Source organism: Falco cherrug, chromosome 6, assembly GCF_023634085.1.
Source record: "Falco cherrug isolate bFalChe1 chromosome 6, bFalChe1.pri, whole genome shotgun sequence".
NCBI lineage: Eukaryota > Metazoa > Chordata > Aves > Falconiformes > Falconidae > Falco > Falco cherrug.
Genome location: NC_073702.1, coordinates 61,901,470 through 61,920,577, shown reverse-complemented (window position 1 = coordinate 61,920,577; position 19,108 = coordinate 61,901,470). Strand labels below are relative to the sequence as shown.

The following is a 19,108-nucleotide window of genomic DNA, read 5'->3' as shown; positions in this document are numbered from 1 at the left end:
TGGCCTTGGACAAGTGACACCCTGCTGAGCCCAGGGTGGTAAGACTGAAAAGGCAGCCTGCCTGCCCTTTCTTCCACCAGTGCTCTCCTGTACAGTAAACTCCACCAAACATGAAAGGAAAACTAATACCGCTCCCAGATATTTTACAGCCCCAGTCTCAAGGGCATGACATCTTTTTAGTACAAATCATTGGAATAAAAATACCTGTGAAGGGAATTATTCTCTAGCTATCTATCCCAGAGGGCATTGCCAAGCCTCCAACACCCAGGAGAAGGAGAAAGCCTCCTTTCCCAGTGTCTGCAAACCCACCTTCCTCCTCCTTACAATTCTCCAATAGATGTGTGACAGGCAAAAAACATTTTGGCCTTCCAAGGCCGTTAACTTGCCTGTACTGAGTACCAACCACCCAAGTTCTGCTGAGAGCTCAGCACTAGCAACGTTATCTGCAAACACCATGGTAGAGGCTTCTGCATATTAAATTGGTCAAGATTGCCAGACCCAGTTTATCACAGCACTGCCTCCTCCATAAGGTTACTTGCAGGTTACTATTCCGTAAGGGATTGACTTGCAGGACTTTTCCGCCAATATTTATGATGACCCTTAACAAATGGAACTAAAACCTGGCCCTGTTATTAAAGAATATATTCTAGATCTCAGTTGATGGAATGCAAATAGCTACAACTCCCAGAACCAACCCATGTATAACTGACTGGCTTTGATTACCCACTGAGACTGATATAAACAATGCACACTCTTACGTTGTTTTATTGCTTTTCAATAACTGCAACTCTTTCAGAGTGAAAAAAGCTATTTTCTATGACTGCAATATTTTCACCAGTTCTGTGTTCTTTTTAAATCTAGTCTTGAGGCTGTTGCAGAGTGACTTTCTCGCCTCTTCCCCTCCATAATCCCCTTCATTTGTATGGATTTGTTCCTGACAATCTGTAAGACACAAACAGGAACAGGCCAGTTTTATTCACATGGACATACTCCTCTTTAAGTGTCTCTCAGCTTTCAGAGCTTTGAAGCAAGCGACCCACCACAACCTCCTTCAGCCAGGAGGATGCTGGCATTTGCTGACAAGGTCCAGCACGGATTAGTCTGACTGCTAAACTGCTGCAGGAACGGACACTCTCTGCCTTACACCGCATCTAACATTTCAGTCCAGATTTCAAACACCCCTTTGCAAAGCAGGGGTAAGTCTCAAATGCTAAAAACCTGCGTTAAATACATATACCAAGAATATAATGTACCGAGTACATGGTAAAAAATATGCCTTAACACATATGGTGTCTGAAAAGTTAAAAACCAGACATTAACACTTACAAACACAAAACAAGAGCATGATCAGAACAAAGGTTTACTAAACTTGACTTTTTCTGAAATACTATAAAATCTAACAATTATCAGTTGTCTCTAGGACATGCAAGTTAATTGCGTACTTCAGTTGAGCATAACAGCCCAGTATTTCTGACGTGTCAGCAGTGCGACTCCACCTGCCGCACAGCAATCCACCCCTGGAAAGGCTGTATGGCTCAGGCTACTTTGAAGTCTCCGGCACACTTTGGAAAGGCAACCGCTGGGCCCGTTTAATGTGCCAGTCTCCTGCGGCTGCTGGCACTGCAGCCGCTTCCCTTCCATGCACCTGCGTCCCTCCCCGTGCCACAGGTCTCCGGAGCCAGGTGGCTAAGGCCGCCCCACCCGGACAGAGGGCTGCCCACAACATCCTTTAAAAAAAGCCATAATTAACTCAGCCTAGAACTTTAACGCACAAAACCCCGCACACATCACGCACGCACGGAGTTACCACCCCGGGAGCCGGTTACAGGAGCGCGAAGCCCCAGCACGACCGCAGCTCTGCTGCAGGGGCCGGACGCTCCCCTTCGCCCCGTCCGGCTGCGTACCCGACCGCCCCGCTCCTGCCCACCCCACTCGTGCCCGCCGGCCCCGCTCGTGCCCGCCCCACTCGTGTCCACCCCCCGCCGCGTCCCCGCGCCCCCCGCCGCGTCCCTCCCCGCTGTGGCAGCGGGAGCGCCGCCCGGGAATTAGCATGCCAACAGCAAAATAATCCTGTTGCTTAATAATATATATATATATGTATGTACGTGTGTGTGTATACGTATACACGCGTGCATATATATATATATGGCCTGCCAACTTCGGGGGGTCGCCGGCAATGCTGGGGGCTGCGCGCGTTGGGGGGACCCCCCCGCCCCCTGTGCAGCACCCCCAGAACAGCGGTGGATGGCAGAAGGAGCACCCGGGGAGCGGAGGGGAGGGGGCGGAGGGGCCGAGCCGGCCCCTCGGTCCACGGCAGGAGGAGGAGATACCCCGCGCTGCAGCCCAATGGGAATAGTGGCGCTTCCCTTTCTCCCGCTTCCTTTCTCCACCCCCAGCCCCGGGCTGGGGAGGCGGGAGGCGGCAGCGCTGCAGCCCGGCCACCGGCGGGGCGCGGGGCCACTAGCAGCCCCGCACGGCCCCTTCTCCGCCTCCGCAGAAGCACCTGCCGGGGGAAGGATGCTGGGGGGCAGCCGCCCCCCGCCGCGGGAGCGCGGGCTGGCCCCGGAGCCGCCCCGGCGAGGAGGAGGAGGAGAGGAAGAGAAAGGAGCCGGAGGGAAGTGGGGAAGTTGTGCCTTGCCCGCCCCGCCGAGAGCCGGAGCCGTGGGCCCCGCCGGGGGGGCGCGGGCCGCCCCCTCGCTGCTGCTCTCGCTGCTGCTGGGAGCCTCGGCCCCGCTCTGGCTGCGGGCGGAGAAGCTGGGTGAGTGCGGGGGGCGTGGGGGGACCCCGGGGTCCGCGCCGCGCTGGGGCGAGCGGCGGTGGGGGTGCCGGCGCCCTCGCCTTGTCGCCCTGCGGGAGCGTTGCCTGAGCTGCTCTCGGGCTGTGTATAGTTGACCTGGTTAATCCTCGCCGGGTTTATCCCCGTGTCTGAGTAGCTGCGAGATTAACATAGTAACCGGCCTTACGGTAAATGTATACTACGGCTTTCTTGATCCTTTGTTAATTAGGATTTTTTTGTTGTTGTTGTTCTAAGTCAAAGAAGTAGTGGAGGAAAAGTCTCCGGCAAGTTGCGGGCGGGAGGCAGGGAGCGGCTCCGGCGGTCCCCGCGGTCCCCGCTGCCACCTGGGCGCCCGGCTCCGGCCGCGCCTCATCGGCCCCGGCGGGAGCCCCGTGCGCGGCGGTCGCCTCTCGGGCACCGGCAGCGGGGCCGGGGCCGGCGGCCCTTGGCCCACAGCTGGATACCGGCAGGTCTGCTCTTCTGCTGAGAAAGAGAAATGTCCTTACTCGTGCCGGCACAAAGTTTCGTGGGAATCTCAAGGGGCCCTTGTAAGCCCTTTTGTGGTACTGCAGTTTGCTAAAATTAGGGCCCAGGTACTATTGTCCTCACCCCGTGTTTTCATGCGGCTCACGGTTAAGCTTCCTGTGTAAATTACATCTGCCTTCTGCTGCCGAGGAGTTGCCCCCTTTTGGCTGTGGCATTGCGTGGCCAGTGCATCCATCTTAGAAGAGTTCGCTGACAGCTACTGGTAGCGTAGTTAACACTGGAAATTAGGCGCCGTAATGAGCTTGACAACACGTTCAGATAAATTAATAGTCCCCGTATTAATGTGGCAACTTGGCTACAAATTCCAGAACCCAGTGCTGTGCATTAGCATTGCATCCAGGTAGTGGTACAAAGTACTTTGTTGGGCTGATTTATACTTGTTTTTCCCGTAACTTCCTATTAATGCAGCTTTCTGATACAGATCTCCACAGAAGGGAGAACTTGGTATGAGTTTTGTGTCGCCTTCCACTTGCCAGCATCATGCCAGCTTTGCTATTCTGTCCTCAATATGTTTCCCCGTTTGAGACTCCAACTTGATACGCTCCAGGAAGTACATATGTAGCAAAGAAAAAAATATTCCTTCAGTCCCCTCTTTTCATCAGTGTTTTGGCAGGTTTTTTTATTTGTTTGTTTCTTCTTTCACCAATGTTTGTCTCGCACGTGATGACATCAAGGATAAAGTCATTTGGAAAGTCAGTTAGAAATACTAAGTTTGCTGAGATTTCTGGGGCTTTTAGTGCATACAGTGGCACTAAGCATTAAGTATGAATCCTACTCCTGTTCTGTATTCCCAAATTAATTGGTAAAAGCACTTATGTTCAAGGCCAGGTTGGATGGGGCTTGGAGCAACCTGGTCTAGTGGAAGGTGTCCCTGCCCATGGCAGGGTGGTTGGAACTACATGATCTTTAAGGTGCCTTCCAACCCAAATAACTCTAATTCTATTTGTGAATCTATGTTAAAAAATGTTTCTACTATCAAACCAACAGCATGGAAACACAAGTACTATTTTGCCTGGTTTTCTTTGGACCAAACTGAAATTTGCAAGATAGTCTGTCCAGTGTCTAGAAAGCAGAAGAGAATTTTGACCCCTGTCTTCCCTTTCCCCTCGGGGAGCAGTTATTCTGTTTGTTTGTTTATTGATATTACCCTATAAATTAGGGGCTAAGTGTTCTAAAGTCACACCAGTGGAGAAAGGAGATAAGGGTAAGTGGATACAAACTTCCTGTTGTGCAAGCTTCTTGACTTCATTTAAAAGTTGTAATGGAGTGCGCAAAGTGCCAGAGTGAATCAAGCTTGAGTTTCAGCTAATTCTGCATCTTGTCACCACTGGTGTCTCCCACCAGCTGGTTCAAAGAAAGATGCGCTGGTTTAAATATATTGAGTTAAAAATACGCATTTTTAAAAATATAGTAGTACATTTTTCTGGCTTCTCATGAGCTGTCTGTACAACCTGCTTTTTTCATGACCAGCTCACCTGCCTCTTCACTTTTTCTGGAGGGATGTTACAGAACAAGGGTGAAGCTGCCGTTACAGCTTCTGTTTTCTTACTTATGTTTTAAATTAAGGGAAAGCCTCTTTTTTTCACTTGGCTTGGTTACTTCATAGCATGGCTCGTTATCTGAGTGTGACTGCAGAGCCCAAGTGTCTGCTCTTTTTCTGCTCTTGAAAATGTGTTAAATGTGTGTGTGGTTCGAGGACACCTATGAAACATGGAATAATGATAGGAAAGACAGCATTTAGTGAGCAGATTCTAATTAAAACATTTATAAGCTTAGCAGGTTTCACCTGGGGACAAATATCACATCTATGACTGTCCATGAGTAATAAAGAGCTTTGGGATTTATAATAGAAGGCTCTTTTCCCTTTTTATTCTGCTGTATGCCAATCTTTAACTTCTCTTGCGGTTTCAGTTGCCAGTTCTTTGCTGACAACTACAAAATACACCTTGCTTCCCATCTGCCAACCTCATGCAGCCATACCTGACCTGGTATCTCTTCTCAAAATCTCCTTCCAGCAGTTCAAACCCAAGGCAGAAGGGAGGCAAACCTGAACATGTTATCTTTGCCTTTTACTGTTCTCTTGTTTTTTCTTCTGGCCTCATTGAACAAGACCTTGAACCACGTAATTGTGGGCAGCAGAAATCAGAGTTGAATCCGAGTCTTCTCAGAGTTTTGAGTCTTCTATTACATTTCTGACCAGTAGGACTTAAAACTGACCTGAGGGTTGACTGTTTGTAGGAAGGCATAAGAGGAATGGGGTTTTTACTCTATTAAGAAGAAGGTTTTAAGCCACTGCTCTTGCTGAAACTAATTTATTTTCACTTCATATAAAGTACAGCAATGGAACTAGTTCATGTGGGCTTTGCAAGTGAGCACCTGAACATGAAGTTTGCTTGCAGTATTGCTGGGTCTGTTGACAGGTGTGCCCAGCGCCCAGTTGGAAGAATTGATGGGCAGTAGACTTTTCAATGTTTTGAGGCAAGGCTGTTATTTAATATGACAACAGCATATGCAGTAATTATGAGAGATTATGCTTGTTCTCAGGGGCTTGTAAAAACCCATACTGAAGAATATTGGTGTGATCGTGCTAGTCCACTTTGCATGCCCGTTTCCAGCAGTTTGAAATGCAGACAGAGATGAATCTTTCGTGTACACACACATATACCCACCCACCCCCCAGTTTCTGAATATAAGTGATTGATAAATTTTCCGTTTGTTTGCATTTTTCCTTATGTCTGCTTCCTCCCTTGACTCCCTCCATCTTGCCTTGTGAATGCTGACTAGAATCACTAAAGAAGGAGGCAACAGTTTTCTGGTTGCAGTTCATAAGCAATGCGTGTACCCACCACATGAAAACTGCAATGTTTTCAGTCGCACAGACATTGTTATAAATAGCTCTAAGCCTGTTATATGTCCTTCTCTTTAGGTTATCCAGGGGATGTATTGCAAACAAAATTAGAGACAGGGAGGCCACTGGGAGTCTTGCTGACAAAGGAGGGAGAGAAAGATGCCTTGGGAAAATTGTTACCTGCATATGCATGTAATGTGCGGGGCTGTTGAATCCTACCTATTTTGTGAAAAATATTTGTTGACTTGCATATGCAAAATACACAAATTTATATTTATCAAAACTGTCACTTCAGTCCACTTGAGCTACACGTGTAGCCCAGTAAAAATTAGTTTGAAAAACACTGACTTTGAGGATGCTTACACTGCTGTGTAGATGCCTGAGGTAGCTTCTCAAAGCTATTTTAGGTACCAGAAATAGTATAGTTTTGAAAGCCCATCAGGGCTGACACATCATGCCAAGAAGTGTGGTCCTGAGTGATGGTCACTGAAGTTCTCAGCATAGACGTCGCTGTAGTTTGGGGCCGGCTGTATTGTATCACATGCCCTCCTGTGGCACGTACTCATCAACATATGGGTTTGCACCATCTGCTAAAAATAAAACAAGCCAGACAAAATCAAAATAAAATCCTTCTGACTGGATTCAGTGGAATGGTATTGGATCCCAACCATCTGCAATAAAAAATGTTAATAGCACCGCATAAGAATGAGCACACAACTTCCCCAAAAGGTTTAATTAGCGTTACAACTGGGAGTAGGAAACTTCAAACTGGGACAATCTAATAGTGATGTTTAAATAAAAAGGGATAGTTGTTTGACTAGTTTTAGGAGTACAGATATCTTCATTTTAGCTTTCAGAATAAATTACAAACTATCTAATTAAACTGATTTTTGCCTGTGAAAATTTTGTCAGTGCTAAAGCCCCATTTTTGAGGTTGGCTGGATGCTTGCACATAGAGAGGCTGCCAGTAGTTATGGTTAGGATTGTTGATCCTGTGTAATTAAGCCTGAGAGCGTTATGAGGAGGAAACATTTTGGTCTTTCCTCCTCTCTCTTTCCTTGTCTCTTCTTCTGACAGAGCCAGGACTTGCCTCTCAGGGGGTTCCTTCCAAGACGTGAAGTCTTAGTTTGATGGTGGTGAGGCTTTCTGCCTGAGCACGGTTTCCAGTCCCAGCGTGACCTTACTCTTTTCTGTTACCCTGGTGGGATGGGGTGCTGTCCGGTGGCAGCAGCTGCCTGTGCGGCAGCTCTGCACTGCTTTTCCACGTAGGCAGAGGGAAGGATGAGGGTGCCCAGGCCGTGCTGACTTTGCTTGTCTCCAGAGTTTCAGTAAAGGTGTTCTCAAGTGCCATAAAGAGGGACAGGAGAATAAATGTGGAAAGCAGGGCAGGACAAGGCTAGAAACCTGGACCTAAGGCCTCCTAGAAGACCATGATCTTATTTTTGATATTTAGAATCACACATCTAGGCTCAGGCTGCTCCTATAATTACAATAATGTTCATCAGGCATTTAGTAGAGCTCTAAAACATTGTTTGTTCCCTCAGCTGCTGCATAAACCTTGTTTCCATCACAGTTTTAATCTTGTGTTGTTCATTTCTGGCACTTCCTCCACAAATTGTTCAGCGATATTGAATTTCAGTCTAACGCTTTGACATTAAAGTTGGAATCATGTTGATGTCATCTTCCAGATGTTCATGTCTACTGAATAAAAATTATGTTTATTTGTTCTATTTCAAATTACAAAAACACATAGAGAATTCTGGGTGCGATCCCTCATGCTATACAAAGGCCTGTGTGTCCTGTCAGAAATCAAACAAAACTTTTCTCCATGGTGTAGTAGGAGAGACCTCAAAACATTGGAAATGTGGGTGGATTTCTTCACCCATCCGAACAGAATGGCTTTGTTATGTGCCTCGGCCTTGTTGTTGCAGCTGTGGTAACTGCAGAAACTACTTGTATTTTGCTCTGGTGCCACACCAGTTCTCTGTTGGTGGGTTGCTTTGACTTTAATAGTCAGCTATGCTTCATTTGTAAAATGACCTTGTAACAAACAAAGTCCATTTTGTTCTCCAGATGAAAAACTGAAGGAAAAAATATATTTTAACCTGTGAAATAAATTCAAGCATCCTGTGGGTCTCCCTCTACCAGGAGGTTTTGGCAGCAACATCCAAGGTGCACACCAGTGCTGCTGCCCTCCCTGTTGTCTCAGCTTGCTCCTAAAGCCAGGGGGTATTATCCCATGTTTCTTGTGTCAGCACAGTGCAGGGAAGTTGAAGTTGAAATGTTTGGGAGCCACAGAGCTGAAGGCTTTAAAACAGAATTTCAATAGACAAGCTGTAATATGAAGTATTGTGCCACATGCGGTGAGTACTTGGGTGGTCACATTAACATTTTCAAACCCAAGGAGGAGTCAGCACTTGCTGATCTATTAGTATTTAGTCAGAGACAGAACAGGCATAGCTAAACTCACGGACCTTAAAACATGCTGATTTTCAACAAGTGCTAACGCTTGTTTTTGAGAATGAATCTACTGATTTTTTAGATGAAATTAAGTCCCTGTGTTCTCTAGGTGGAAAGCAAAATAGTATTGTATCAAACTAAATCGAGCAGCTACACTGAGGTATTTACTCTTGAGATGAGTGAAAAACTGTTCAGACCTTTCTGCTGTACACTGTTTCAAAACTTAAGAACATGATTGTTTGATACAACTGCTAATCAAAAAAATCCAGTCAAATAGAATGAAATTACGGAGTTTCGGTGTAAGTGGTATACACAGGGTAGCACAAAACATTTTCTCTGTACTATTTTTCAGATCCATTTGCAAATAACCTTTTATGCAGTCTCATATTAACATGTCACAGAGCATGCAGAAACGGCACTGTGGATCAAATACAGTTCTACAACTGACACTGTAGTACTTAAGTAACAGTGTGACTGCTTTCCTTTTTTTTTTTTTTAAAAAAATTCAAATATTTTTCACAGCAACTATATGTAACCACAATGAACCAGACAGATTACTAAATTTCCTGGTTTATGCAGTCTCAGAGTGTACCATTCTGGTTAATATCTTGATGATAAGTATCAGGCAGGCTGGTTGCGCGAGAATGCTGAAAAAAGGCATTTCTTGCCTTCAGTACTCGAGATCAGGAGCCTGATGTAGCTTTTTTGGCCATACTTTCGTCTTAGTTCAGTTAATTTTGGGGTCCATTTCTACTGGGCTTGTGAGGAACCACTTGTTATATATGGAGGAAATAGCTAGTTTCCTAGAAGCTGGGTTGACTGACTCAAAAAGCAAAACAGAAAATTGCATCTGGCTAGTAAATAGCAATTATTGTTTTAATCACAAACCGATTAATTTTCACTTGAGATATTTGTTAATTTATACCTTGGGGATAACGGGGTGTGTGTGTGTAATTTGCATTGAGAAAAGTGGTGTGCTTTCTGTTGTCCTTTCTTACTAACAAACCATGTATTCCACCCTGGCACATGAGCGAAAACGGTGAATGTGTGCTTGTTCAAGTAAGCTGGGACAGGTTTGATTTCAAAAGAGACCACCCTTCGTTACTGATAACTGTTTATCTTGCTTGACTTGTATCACACTAACAAGGGAATTACATATTATAAAAAGGGTGATGGTGGTTTCATTCTATCGTGTTCAGCCATTTCCTCCTACCCAAATTGAAGCTGTTCTGAAGTCTTGCCTTCCCACCTGCTACAGTAACTGGAACAGTTCTGCTTCAGCCTGTCCCTTAGCCTGGTGTCTCTGAATTTCCTGTCCCTGTGGGTTTGTCAGTCCTTAGCACTGCTGTGAATATTCCTATTCCTGTGCAACCCAATATTCGAGTCTGGCCCTGAGCTTGCAGCATATGTTTCCCACACAGTCCAAATTCGGTGCAATATACTGTAAGTTAATCTCCAGTAAAGCACAGTGAAGAGAAAAACCTTGGAAGAAAACAGATGGAGAAAGTAGAGCAAACAATTTGCATATATATGATATGTCTCTCAGTTAAGATTAGCATTTCCTACTTTGCCTGAAAAGCCCTTAATAAAAATCCAACTGCATGTTTGCCTCAAATCAGTAGAATCAGAGAAAATGCCCTAATGCCACAATGTCCCCCAACCCACAGGGAGCCCAGCATGGGGTGGGGTCTCCATCTTCCACTGCGGTCCCATGTTCCTGCTATGCTGCAGGCAGAGGACAGGGAAGAAACCTCTGTCTCTGCAATATTTGTTCCGCATAGCCTTTATAGCACTGAAGTATCACTGGGGTCCTGAGTTACTCTACATGGCCAGCTGGTGGAGGAGCATGAGCATCTTCCCGTTTATGTACCATCCTTCAAGGTTCCCTCTGAGCATGCAGTTACAGCAAGTGCTTGGGGATGAACTTGGTGCCTTTTCTGCACTTGAAGCCTGTAATGTGGATATGTATCTTAAAGTAGGCAGGTATTTGTTAGAAAACAAAAAATCAACTTCCCTTTTACAAAAAGGAGACTCTGCACTTAAGATTGCTCTGAAATTTCCATACATGCATAGCTCTGTCCTCATATCTCTTTCCAAAAACACACAGACCAATAAAGTGTTGAGGTGGTCAATCACAGCAATATGCCACCTCCATAAACAAAAGCGTTGACAAATATTAAATGCAGCTATGCAGGAAATAAATAAAAATTTACAAATCTCTTTTGTTGCAGCAGTAAAAAAGGCATAGAAGCTTTCTCACACCCACAAGCTTGAGAGTGCTGTATTTAGAGTGCTGAAAAGCAAATTCCAGTGCTGAAACTCACTTCTGTGGAGGACTACATTTGGGTGTACTGCCTAAGTCCTGAAAGCAGTGACTAAAACATACTTATTTTTGACATGTACTCCAGTACTGTCTGTCTTTCACAGATTGTGATGGAACTAGATAGTGATCCTGAAAAGCAAAGGCAAACTAGTTTGCTACTATTTGGGTATTTAATAGAAGCAAAGCAAGAAAATTGTATGATGCTGTTTACATTTTTGTGTAAACCTTGTCTCTCATGTGTTACAGAATCTTGTTCTTTATGAAGTGCAGCAAGTTCTTAATCCTGTGTCCTCATAAATAATTAATGGAAAAAGGACTACCAGGGTGTAGCTGCCGTTGTCTCCTTTTGGCACTGTGATTTCTGTGGTAATCCGAATTGTCATATCACCGAGGTCTCATGTGTGAATGTAGCTAGTGTTAGGTTTCATTCCAACATTAAGTCCCTAACATGTGTATGCAGATGAGATGCTTGCTCTCCAGAAAGTTATTTGATTAAGCAGCAAAATTAATCCAGTCTTTATGGATACAGTGAAACTGGAAGAGTTTCAGTATATGAGTTTCTGGCTCACATTTGTGTTCATTTAAGTAAGATTTACTCTCCTACTTGTTAAGGTTGCAAACCTGAATGCTGGGTGTGAAGTTTCCTCTTTGGTGGAACATGGCTTCCTGTTGATGGAAGAAGCTGCTTATAAGGAGATTTCTGCTTTGTTTTTGCATTTCAGCAGCTAAATAAATAAAATCTCAGATCTTGCTGGGTTTTTGTCTTTGCAGACTTCTGCAAAGGTGAGAGGTTTCAGGGGTAGTAAAGGCTGCCTGGGTTGGTTGTGGCAGTCCTGCAAAGTCACTGCCATGTAGCTCAGCACAGCTGGAAAGATTTCCCTGGCTACTGGCATGTGGCAGTGCTTGCAGTTGCTGTAGAACTCTCTTAACTTTGAAAAACGGTAGTACAGATGTAAGCTACTTTGCTGGTTAAGACACTTAGAATGGTTGTTAGGAGTATTTTTTTTTCTATACTTGATGATGGCCATCCAACGTGGTTACCAAAATAACTTTGTATATTTTTGAGGCAGAGCATCTCCTGAGGCTGGCAGCAGGGGACACCCTGGGGAAAGCCAGCCTCCGCCCGCAGCCGGAATCGCAGCGGGAGGGGTGGCAGCTTGGGCACACGGTGGGAATTTGTGATTTATGGAACCAATTGGAGATCATTTGCTGCTTTTTCATTCCTGCTTTAAGAGGGACATTACAGTAATAATGTCTGTGAAGAGGAGGAAAAACACACTGTGGTTTGTTTGACCTTCTCCTTTTGCATCCCTTTGAAGCCGGTAAGTAAATAATTTGGGCAACATATCAGCACTCCGCAATGTTCCTTTCTTTTGCTGTTCTACCTTCTGTTCCTGCTCTCTCAGCCCTCCTCCAAGCCACTGCTTGGTTAGCTTGGGCAGCAAAATGGGTGTCCTGAGGAATTGCTGCAGCACAGGGATTAGAATGTTTCCTGGGAATCTAATGGAGTCAAACAAATGAAAATGCAGTTCAAAGAAGAAGTTTACACACTATTTATTTTGCATTTTGCAAAGTAATACTTGCAAAGTATACTTGAAAGTATACTGCAAAGTGGGGGACTTCTTCCCTTGAAAAGATATTAATACTAATTTAAGGACCATGGACGATTGCAGTCACTGTTTTTTCAGATGTTTATAGACTTGGCCTTAGTTTTCAGTGGTTTATTTGAAAACAGTTTTTGCTGTATCCACAAAATATTGTGAAGAATGTAAAGCTGGACTTCTGAAAAAAAATGCCTTGGATATATATACTTCTTTAGATACAGGGCTCAGCCTGCTGCTCAGGTGGTGTAAATGGCATCTTCCCCGAAATTGTGGTTTGTGAAATCCCCAAATGCATGTGGTCACCCCCACTGCTGCTCCCTGTGACGCCCGTGGCTCTGTACCCCAGCACCACTGGGGACGGGGACTGGGGTTGCTCACCTGCTCAGTAATGCCTCAGGCCCACAGTGTTGCCCTTTGTTTTTGTTACCTGCTTGAGCCCATTGCCAGGAGCAGCACAGAGGCCTGACACCTTCATCGTTCTCTGGAGAAATGACGGGTTCAGGTCATGGTTGCATGGTGGTCTCTCTCTCTCTCCCATTATGATGGCTCAGTGAAGAGCTGATGCTCTTGATGCAGGTTTGGCAGTGGAGGGATTGGAGATGAAATGCTTAATTCTGGGTTTTACTCCATCACCTCAGAGCAGTGAAGGTACAAACCGTTTGTGTTCGCAGTGTGCATGATTCTGTTAGTGCAGCCGTATGAAAACCTGAAGTGTTGTCAGACCACAACAGTGGATTTGGATGGCATCTGGCAAAAAGTCTTGGTTTTTCCCTGATCTTTTCTCCTATCCCACATGAGCAGGGAGGGCACAGGTTTGGCTGGAAAGAGTTGCTTTCTTTTTTAGATACTTGTCTGTTCTTACGCATAACTCAAATCTTCTCTTAAACACGGGCACATAACTCCTTCTTGACTCAGTTATTATTGTATCTTTTAATAAGCTGGAGTTATTGAGGGAAAGCAACATGGAAGATGAGGCGAATTTCACTTCTCCCTGTGGGGCTTCTCGTCAGAGCTTGCAAAGCCGTACCTTCAACTCAGTGGCATTTTCTTCACTTCGGCTGTGTCCATTTGCAGCTGTGGCTCTTCAGAAAATGCTGATTTCTGGCTGAATCAAGAATGTAGGTATACAAACTCAGTTTTCTTGCTCTCTCCTCTCAAGGGAAGGAGGAGTTGGGAAGGAAGAAGGACAGGCTGGCAGCGCCCCACTAGCTTTGCACCCTGGCCTCCACGCAGGGTAGGGAGAAAACACCCTGTCCTGGGCACCATCATGATGGTGGGCATGCAAAGGATGTCAAACTGGGGGAGAGGAGGCGGAGAGGGAAATAAGGTTGCTTTGGGTGTCTTCATCCCAGTGGAAAGAGATCAGCAGCCAAGGGGCAGCAAGTAGTGGGAGCCTGTAGCCAGAGAGGCTGAGAGAGAAATGCTGGTGCCTGACAGGGCTTGCGCAGAGGGGTGGAAGAGGACAGGGAGCTTCTGGCTGTGTGTGTGAGCACACCTAGGTGTAACACGTATTTAGTGCTGGAGTGAGTCCAAGTCTGTTATTAACTGCTTCGTAAGGGTGAATCAGAAGGATGAAGGCGGCAGCTGTTTGCTGCCAGGATGTTGTAGCAATGCTTCTGAAAATGTACTTTGATATCATGCTATGTAGCTGTTTTGTAGTTAGTGGTATAAATGTGTTTCATGAAAGATGCAGCATGTGGAAACTTTTTATAGCAGTTATTTGAAAAACTGTAATCTTCTCCCTAACTCAGAGGGTGATGTGCTGAGTGCTTGGATGAAGGCAGGGTACGTGTGCCCTTATGTGTGTGAGCAAGGGGTGGAAAAGCCTGGGAGACAGGAGTGAAGAGGCCAGGGCTTGGCTGTGCACTGGATTTGGGAAGAGGTGGGAGTAGAGTCAGCCTAGCCAGGTGATTTTGGGTGGCAGGAGGGTACCTGAAGGAACCAGCATCATTTTCAGAGGTCTCTAACTCTGCTTCTTCTGGGATCAACTCCATTTTGCTAAAGCCACAGTATCTGTTGGGGCTATGTCCAGGGCAGCTCACAGTGTGGGGCTGGAGCTCATTCGTGGGCATCGATTTCATTGCCTACATCCATCCTGGGCAGGGTAGATCCTGGAAGGCGCCCTTGTGCCCATGAGCCAGCAGCCATGGTCAGACCCAGCCCAGACACAGCTACTTGGAGCTACGCCTTCACCTTGTCCTACGCACATCCATCATGCATGTGTCTGAGGATGGGAAATGGTGCTGCCTGCCAGCCACCTGGTACCTCCTCTTGCCCTCCCCACAGGGACATGTGCTGGTGTCTTCTGGCAGGTTCCCAGGTTTGGTTTCACATGCAGGCGCAGCTCTCAGCGAGCACCGTGTGAGGGGGCAAGGTGCAGGCGGCGTGCCCGCTGCAACGGCAGAAGGTGCCGGTTGTGGTTCTTACTTGGGGAGTTATTTCCACCTTCTGCTGTAGGAGGCTATTTTTATCTGTGGTAAACAGCCTTCATTCCAGCGCTGTGTGATCTCTGGTGCAACCTGTGCGTAGGCCAACAGGCGGGCACCCGCGATCCAGAGACCATGATCTTGATCTTTATTCAAATGCCTGTGGGAACTTTGTTTACAAAGCATGTTTGATGTGCTTTTAGTAACTCTTGGTGCTGAGGAGAGATTTTATTAAATCTAAGTGTGTTTTGTCTTTCTTGTGCTCCAAAGATTTTGCTTTGCTCTTGTCCAGTGAGAAGTGGTGAAACCTGGATGTCCAAGGCAAGGCTGCCAGCTTCTTGCCAAATGGGGTGATAGAAAGCAGTTTCCTAGAAGTAAACAGTAAGTGAAAATGTAGTGTTAGCCAGAAATCCTGCATTGAACTGACCAGCTGAATACATGTATTTCCAGCCAGAAGAGCTGTGCCAATAGAAAAGAGTGCGAGATCGGGTATTTAAACCATAGTTTTCATAAGGGGAAGCAGTTGTGTTTTAAATGGAAACATATCTGAGGCTTGGTCAATACATCTCTATTGAAAATCAAAATGTAATGTGGAAAATAATGTTAAGAACCAAACTAATGGTATTATTGTTCACATTTTTCATTTGAAACTGTGAACAGGGATACGTTTTGAATTCCTTACAGTTTGCCTTCATTTCTGAGCCCTTGATATATAGTGGGATTGTATTTTTAAATTTTTTATTACATTTAGTCATTAAATCTCTCTTTCAATGAGTTACCAGATCCTGAGTTTTATTCCCCCTTCCCTCCATACCTTCACACTCCTTGCCTAGGGTGCATTTCCTAGCAAATTTCAGTCCAAGATTTTTATTTTGCTGTGGTAATCTTGCTGAGAAATTAAAAATTTAGAGCTGCAGTCAGGCTTCTCTGTAAGAAGCAATAGTTACTAGGGCTTGGTCTGACTTTTTGCACGCTGCTTTGGTTCTTGTGGTGAACAAGCTTTTGTCATGACCTTTTCCTTTGAGGCAGACAGAACAGAGGCAACAAGGGATGTTACGAGGCAGGATGGTGCTGTGCTTGCCTCTCACCAGCTGGAGTGTTTGAATGACCATGCTTCATCAGTGAAAAGTCGGAAAATAGCATTTATGCTTTCTCAGCTCAAAAGGTATTCTGGTGTTAATACGCTTCAACACTGACTGAAAGGCAGATGTAAAAAAAAAAAAAAGGAGTTTCCCTGGGAACAAGACCTTGTATAACCTCAACGGAGATTGGCAGGCTGAGGTGTCTGGTGCCCAGTTTTGCCTGTACGCTTTCTGCAGAAATACAATGCTTTGTGACCTGGACAGCTGTCAGGGTCTTACCATGATAGCAGTGTCTTTTCAGTTTTGTACCACAATGGGTCCTTGGGGTTGTACCGATGTGACACAGGCCAGAACATAGCCCAGCGAGGGAAGACTGTGCAACACTAGACTTTTCATTTTAAGGAGTTCATCCCCATGACATTTTGTTGTGGTTGTGTAACTTTTCCCTTTGTTTTTTCCTTTTCTTTCCCAATAAGGGTAAGTTGCAAACCAAGTTCTGGGTTGTAGTTACTTTATTTTCATCAGTCCAACTAAAGTAAATGCTTACTGATAGAAACACACAGTGTAAATTAAAGGCCACGGGCAGTTCTTTTTTAGTACGCAGCAGTTGGCTACACAGGCAGCAAGGTTGTCCTGTGTCCTGCTGCACATGATCTGGTTTTACACTGCTTGGATCTTTGTGGACACCTCTCTGGGTTCATAAAGTTGATAGCTTGTGTACTGTATTACTCTGTATATTTTTATTCCTGTTGTAGAAAGTTTCCATTAAAAGATGATTTGCTCAAGAGGCCAGTTTGCCTTTCATCCTGAGCATTTTCCTATGTATTATGAAATCAATAATGCTTGAATAAAAAACTTGAAAAATGGATGTGTCTTAAAGTATGCGAACAAGGAGCTCTGAAAAAAAAATTAATATGTTTTATGGTGATATGATTTTGGATCTATGTCTTCTATTCACCGCTATTCCAAGCATGAACCTGTGACAAAATTAAATTGTAGGCAAAAAAGCTAGTGATAAAGATAAGGCTTCAAAATAAATTCTGTTTCTTGTGAAAAAGTGGTTGAGTGAGTTGGATGAAATGGCAGTGTAATTATATAGTAGCAAGTTGAAGTTTGATAGCTTGGAGCTTATCTTTGCACAGCATGCCACCTTCCCCCCAACCCCTGGTATGGCACGTTTCTTTATCAACACTTCATTTTTAGTTGTTCATTTTAAAATAATCTTATCAAACTTTAAATTTGTTCCTCCTAGAGATTGTGGAAGGAAATTCAGATAGTCATTGAAGTGCACAGACCAAAACAGTTTTACTAAAATATCCCCAAAGGTAAAATTTTGGGTAGTTAAAGTGAATATTGTGAATTCCCAGCTCTGCAGGATTCTTTATTTTATTAACACTTCTGGAACTAACATTGGTTTTGCAGTGATAAAGGATAACAGAATACAAGACTCATGTAAATAGTGCCGATGCCCTAACTGACCTAAAACCAAGGACTGCCTGTTATATGCCCGTATCTATGGGACTGGTTCCACTGTTGCAATAGTTTTCATGATTTGGAAGATTCAGCAGAATGAAATGGTTTAAGCTTTAATATATACATTTTAAGTTACTAGTACACTTTTAAATAGTTCAGCAAAAATTACTTCATTTAGTAGTCAAGGTCTTTTATCTGATACTTGCTTCCTTCCCCTCCATGGATGCTTCCTGTTTTCCATGTCCGTCCCCACATCCCTCCATGTATTTCCATGTACCTTTTCCTGTTGTCATGCGTTCTGCTGCAGCTGCTCCTCCAATGCCTCTCCACCAAGGAAAGGCTCCAAAGCTGAGCTGGCTCCTACACAGTGCCACAGAAACACACTTTGTGGGCACCTACCTTCACCCCTGGAGCAAGGAAGCGGCACCACTTAGATCTCCAGGCATGCTACCATGAAGCAGTCCGTGTACCATTAACAATGCACGTCCCACTTCTGTAGCCCCTCCTGTGGTTTTGCCTTGCCCCCTGGGCTTTTTGTATTGTGCAAGTGGTGCAAGCAAACCAACAGGAAAGTAAGATGAGTCAGGTCTGTGACAGTACGTAGTTAAATCATGTCTGTGCTTTCATGTGTGATTCAGTTACCCTCTCTCTGATGGTTCTTTCTATGGAAATAAATTGTGGAACAAGAATTGGGAGAAAACAGTTTAAGGAACCATCCTACCTATTACATGTGGAATTGCACCTTCAGAGTTTCAGTAGGATTTGGCTGTAAAACAGAAAGCCAGAGAGACTCTGCTTGTACAGGACTGTCAAATACATCTTAGTTCATGAGTATTTCCAGCCCTCCTTTCTCCCGCTTTACAAGAGAAATATGACTGTGTTTATTTGTTGCCAATGTTCCAACGATAGCATAACTGAGGTGGAGTAAAACAAAATGCTTTTTTAAAAGGTGGAAGCGCACGTGAGATGATTATGTGACCAGCATTTTCTTATGCATTTTTATTGAGGAATATGTTTTGTTTCCCTTCCTTGTTTCTTCTCCTGCTGCAGGGGATGGATGTGGGCACATGGTGATGTATCAGGATAGTGGGACCCTGGCATCCAAGAACTATCCCGGGACATACCCAAACTACACTCTTTGTGAAAAGAAAATCCAAGTGCCTCCAGGAAAACGCCTCATCTTAAAAATTGGAGATCTGGATATCGAATCACAGAAATGTGAATCCAGCTACCTTACCATCCAGAGCTCTTCAACATTGCATGGTATGTAAAAGATAAGGCAGTGGTTGATGCATGAACTGGTAGAAATGTGAGTAAAGGCTGGGTCAGCAGAATGGAAGAAATGTCAGCTTTTGTCCTTTCCTCCTCTTTTTTTGTATTCAAGTGTGCTGTTCTCAGTATGGGAGGCCACTGACCGCACCGTGTGCTGCTCTGCCAAGGCTGGAGGTGCTGCCATGCTGCTCTGTGGAGGGGCCCACCGGGGCTTGTGCCTGCTTCTGGCGCATCCACTGCAGGGGCTCTGCCCTCAGGCCTGCAGAGCCGTACTGTCACAGCTTTGGTAGAGCAAGTA

General features: G+C 45.0%; 1 protein-coding gene across 2 annotated transcripts in view; it reads left to right on the top strand.

Moving 5' to 3' along the window:
- The first annotated feature begins 2,397 nt into the window (after positions 1–2,397).
- The window catches only part of DCBLD1 (discoidin, CUB and LCCL domain containing 1), a 49,627-nt gene continuing 32,916 nt past the window's right edge, over positions 2,398–19,108 (top strand). For both annotated transcript variants that reach the window (XM_055714490.1, XM_055714489.1), the window contains exons 1-2: positions 2,398–2,758; positions 18,589–18,801. In XM_055714490.1, coding sequence (XP_055570465.1) covers positions 2,518–2,758; positions 18,589–18,801 — 454 coding nt within the window. In that variant the 5' untranslated portion in view covers positions 2,398–2,517. The remainder of the gene's footprint in view (positions 2,759–18,588; positions 18,802–19,108) is intronic.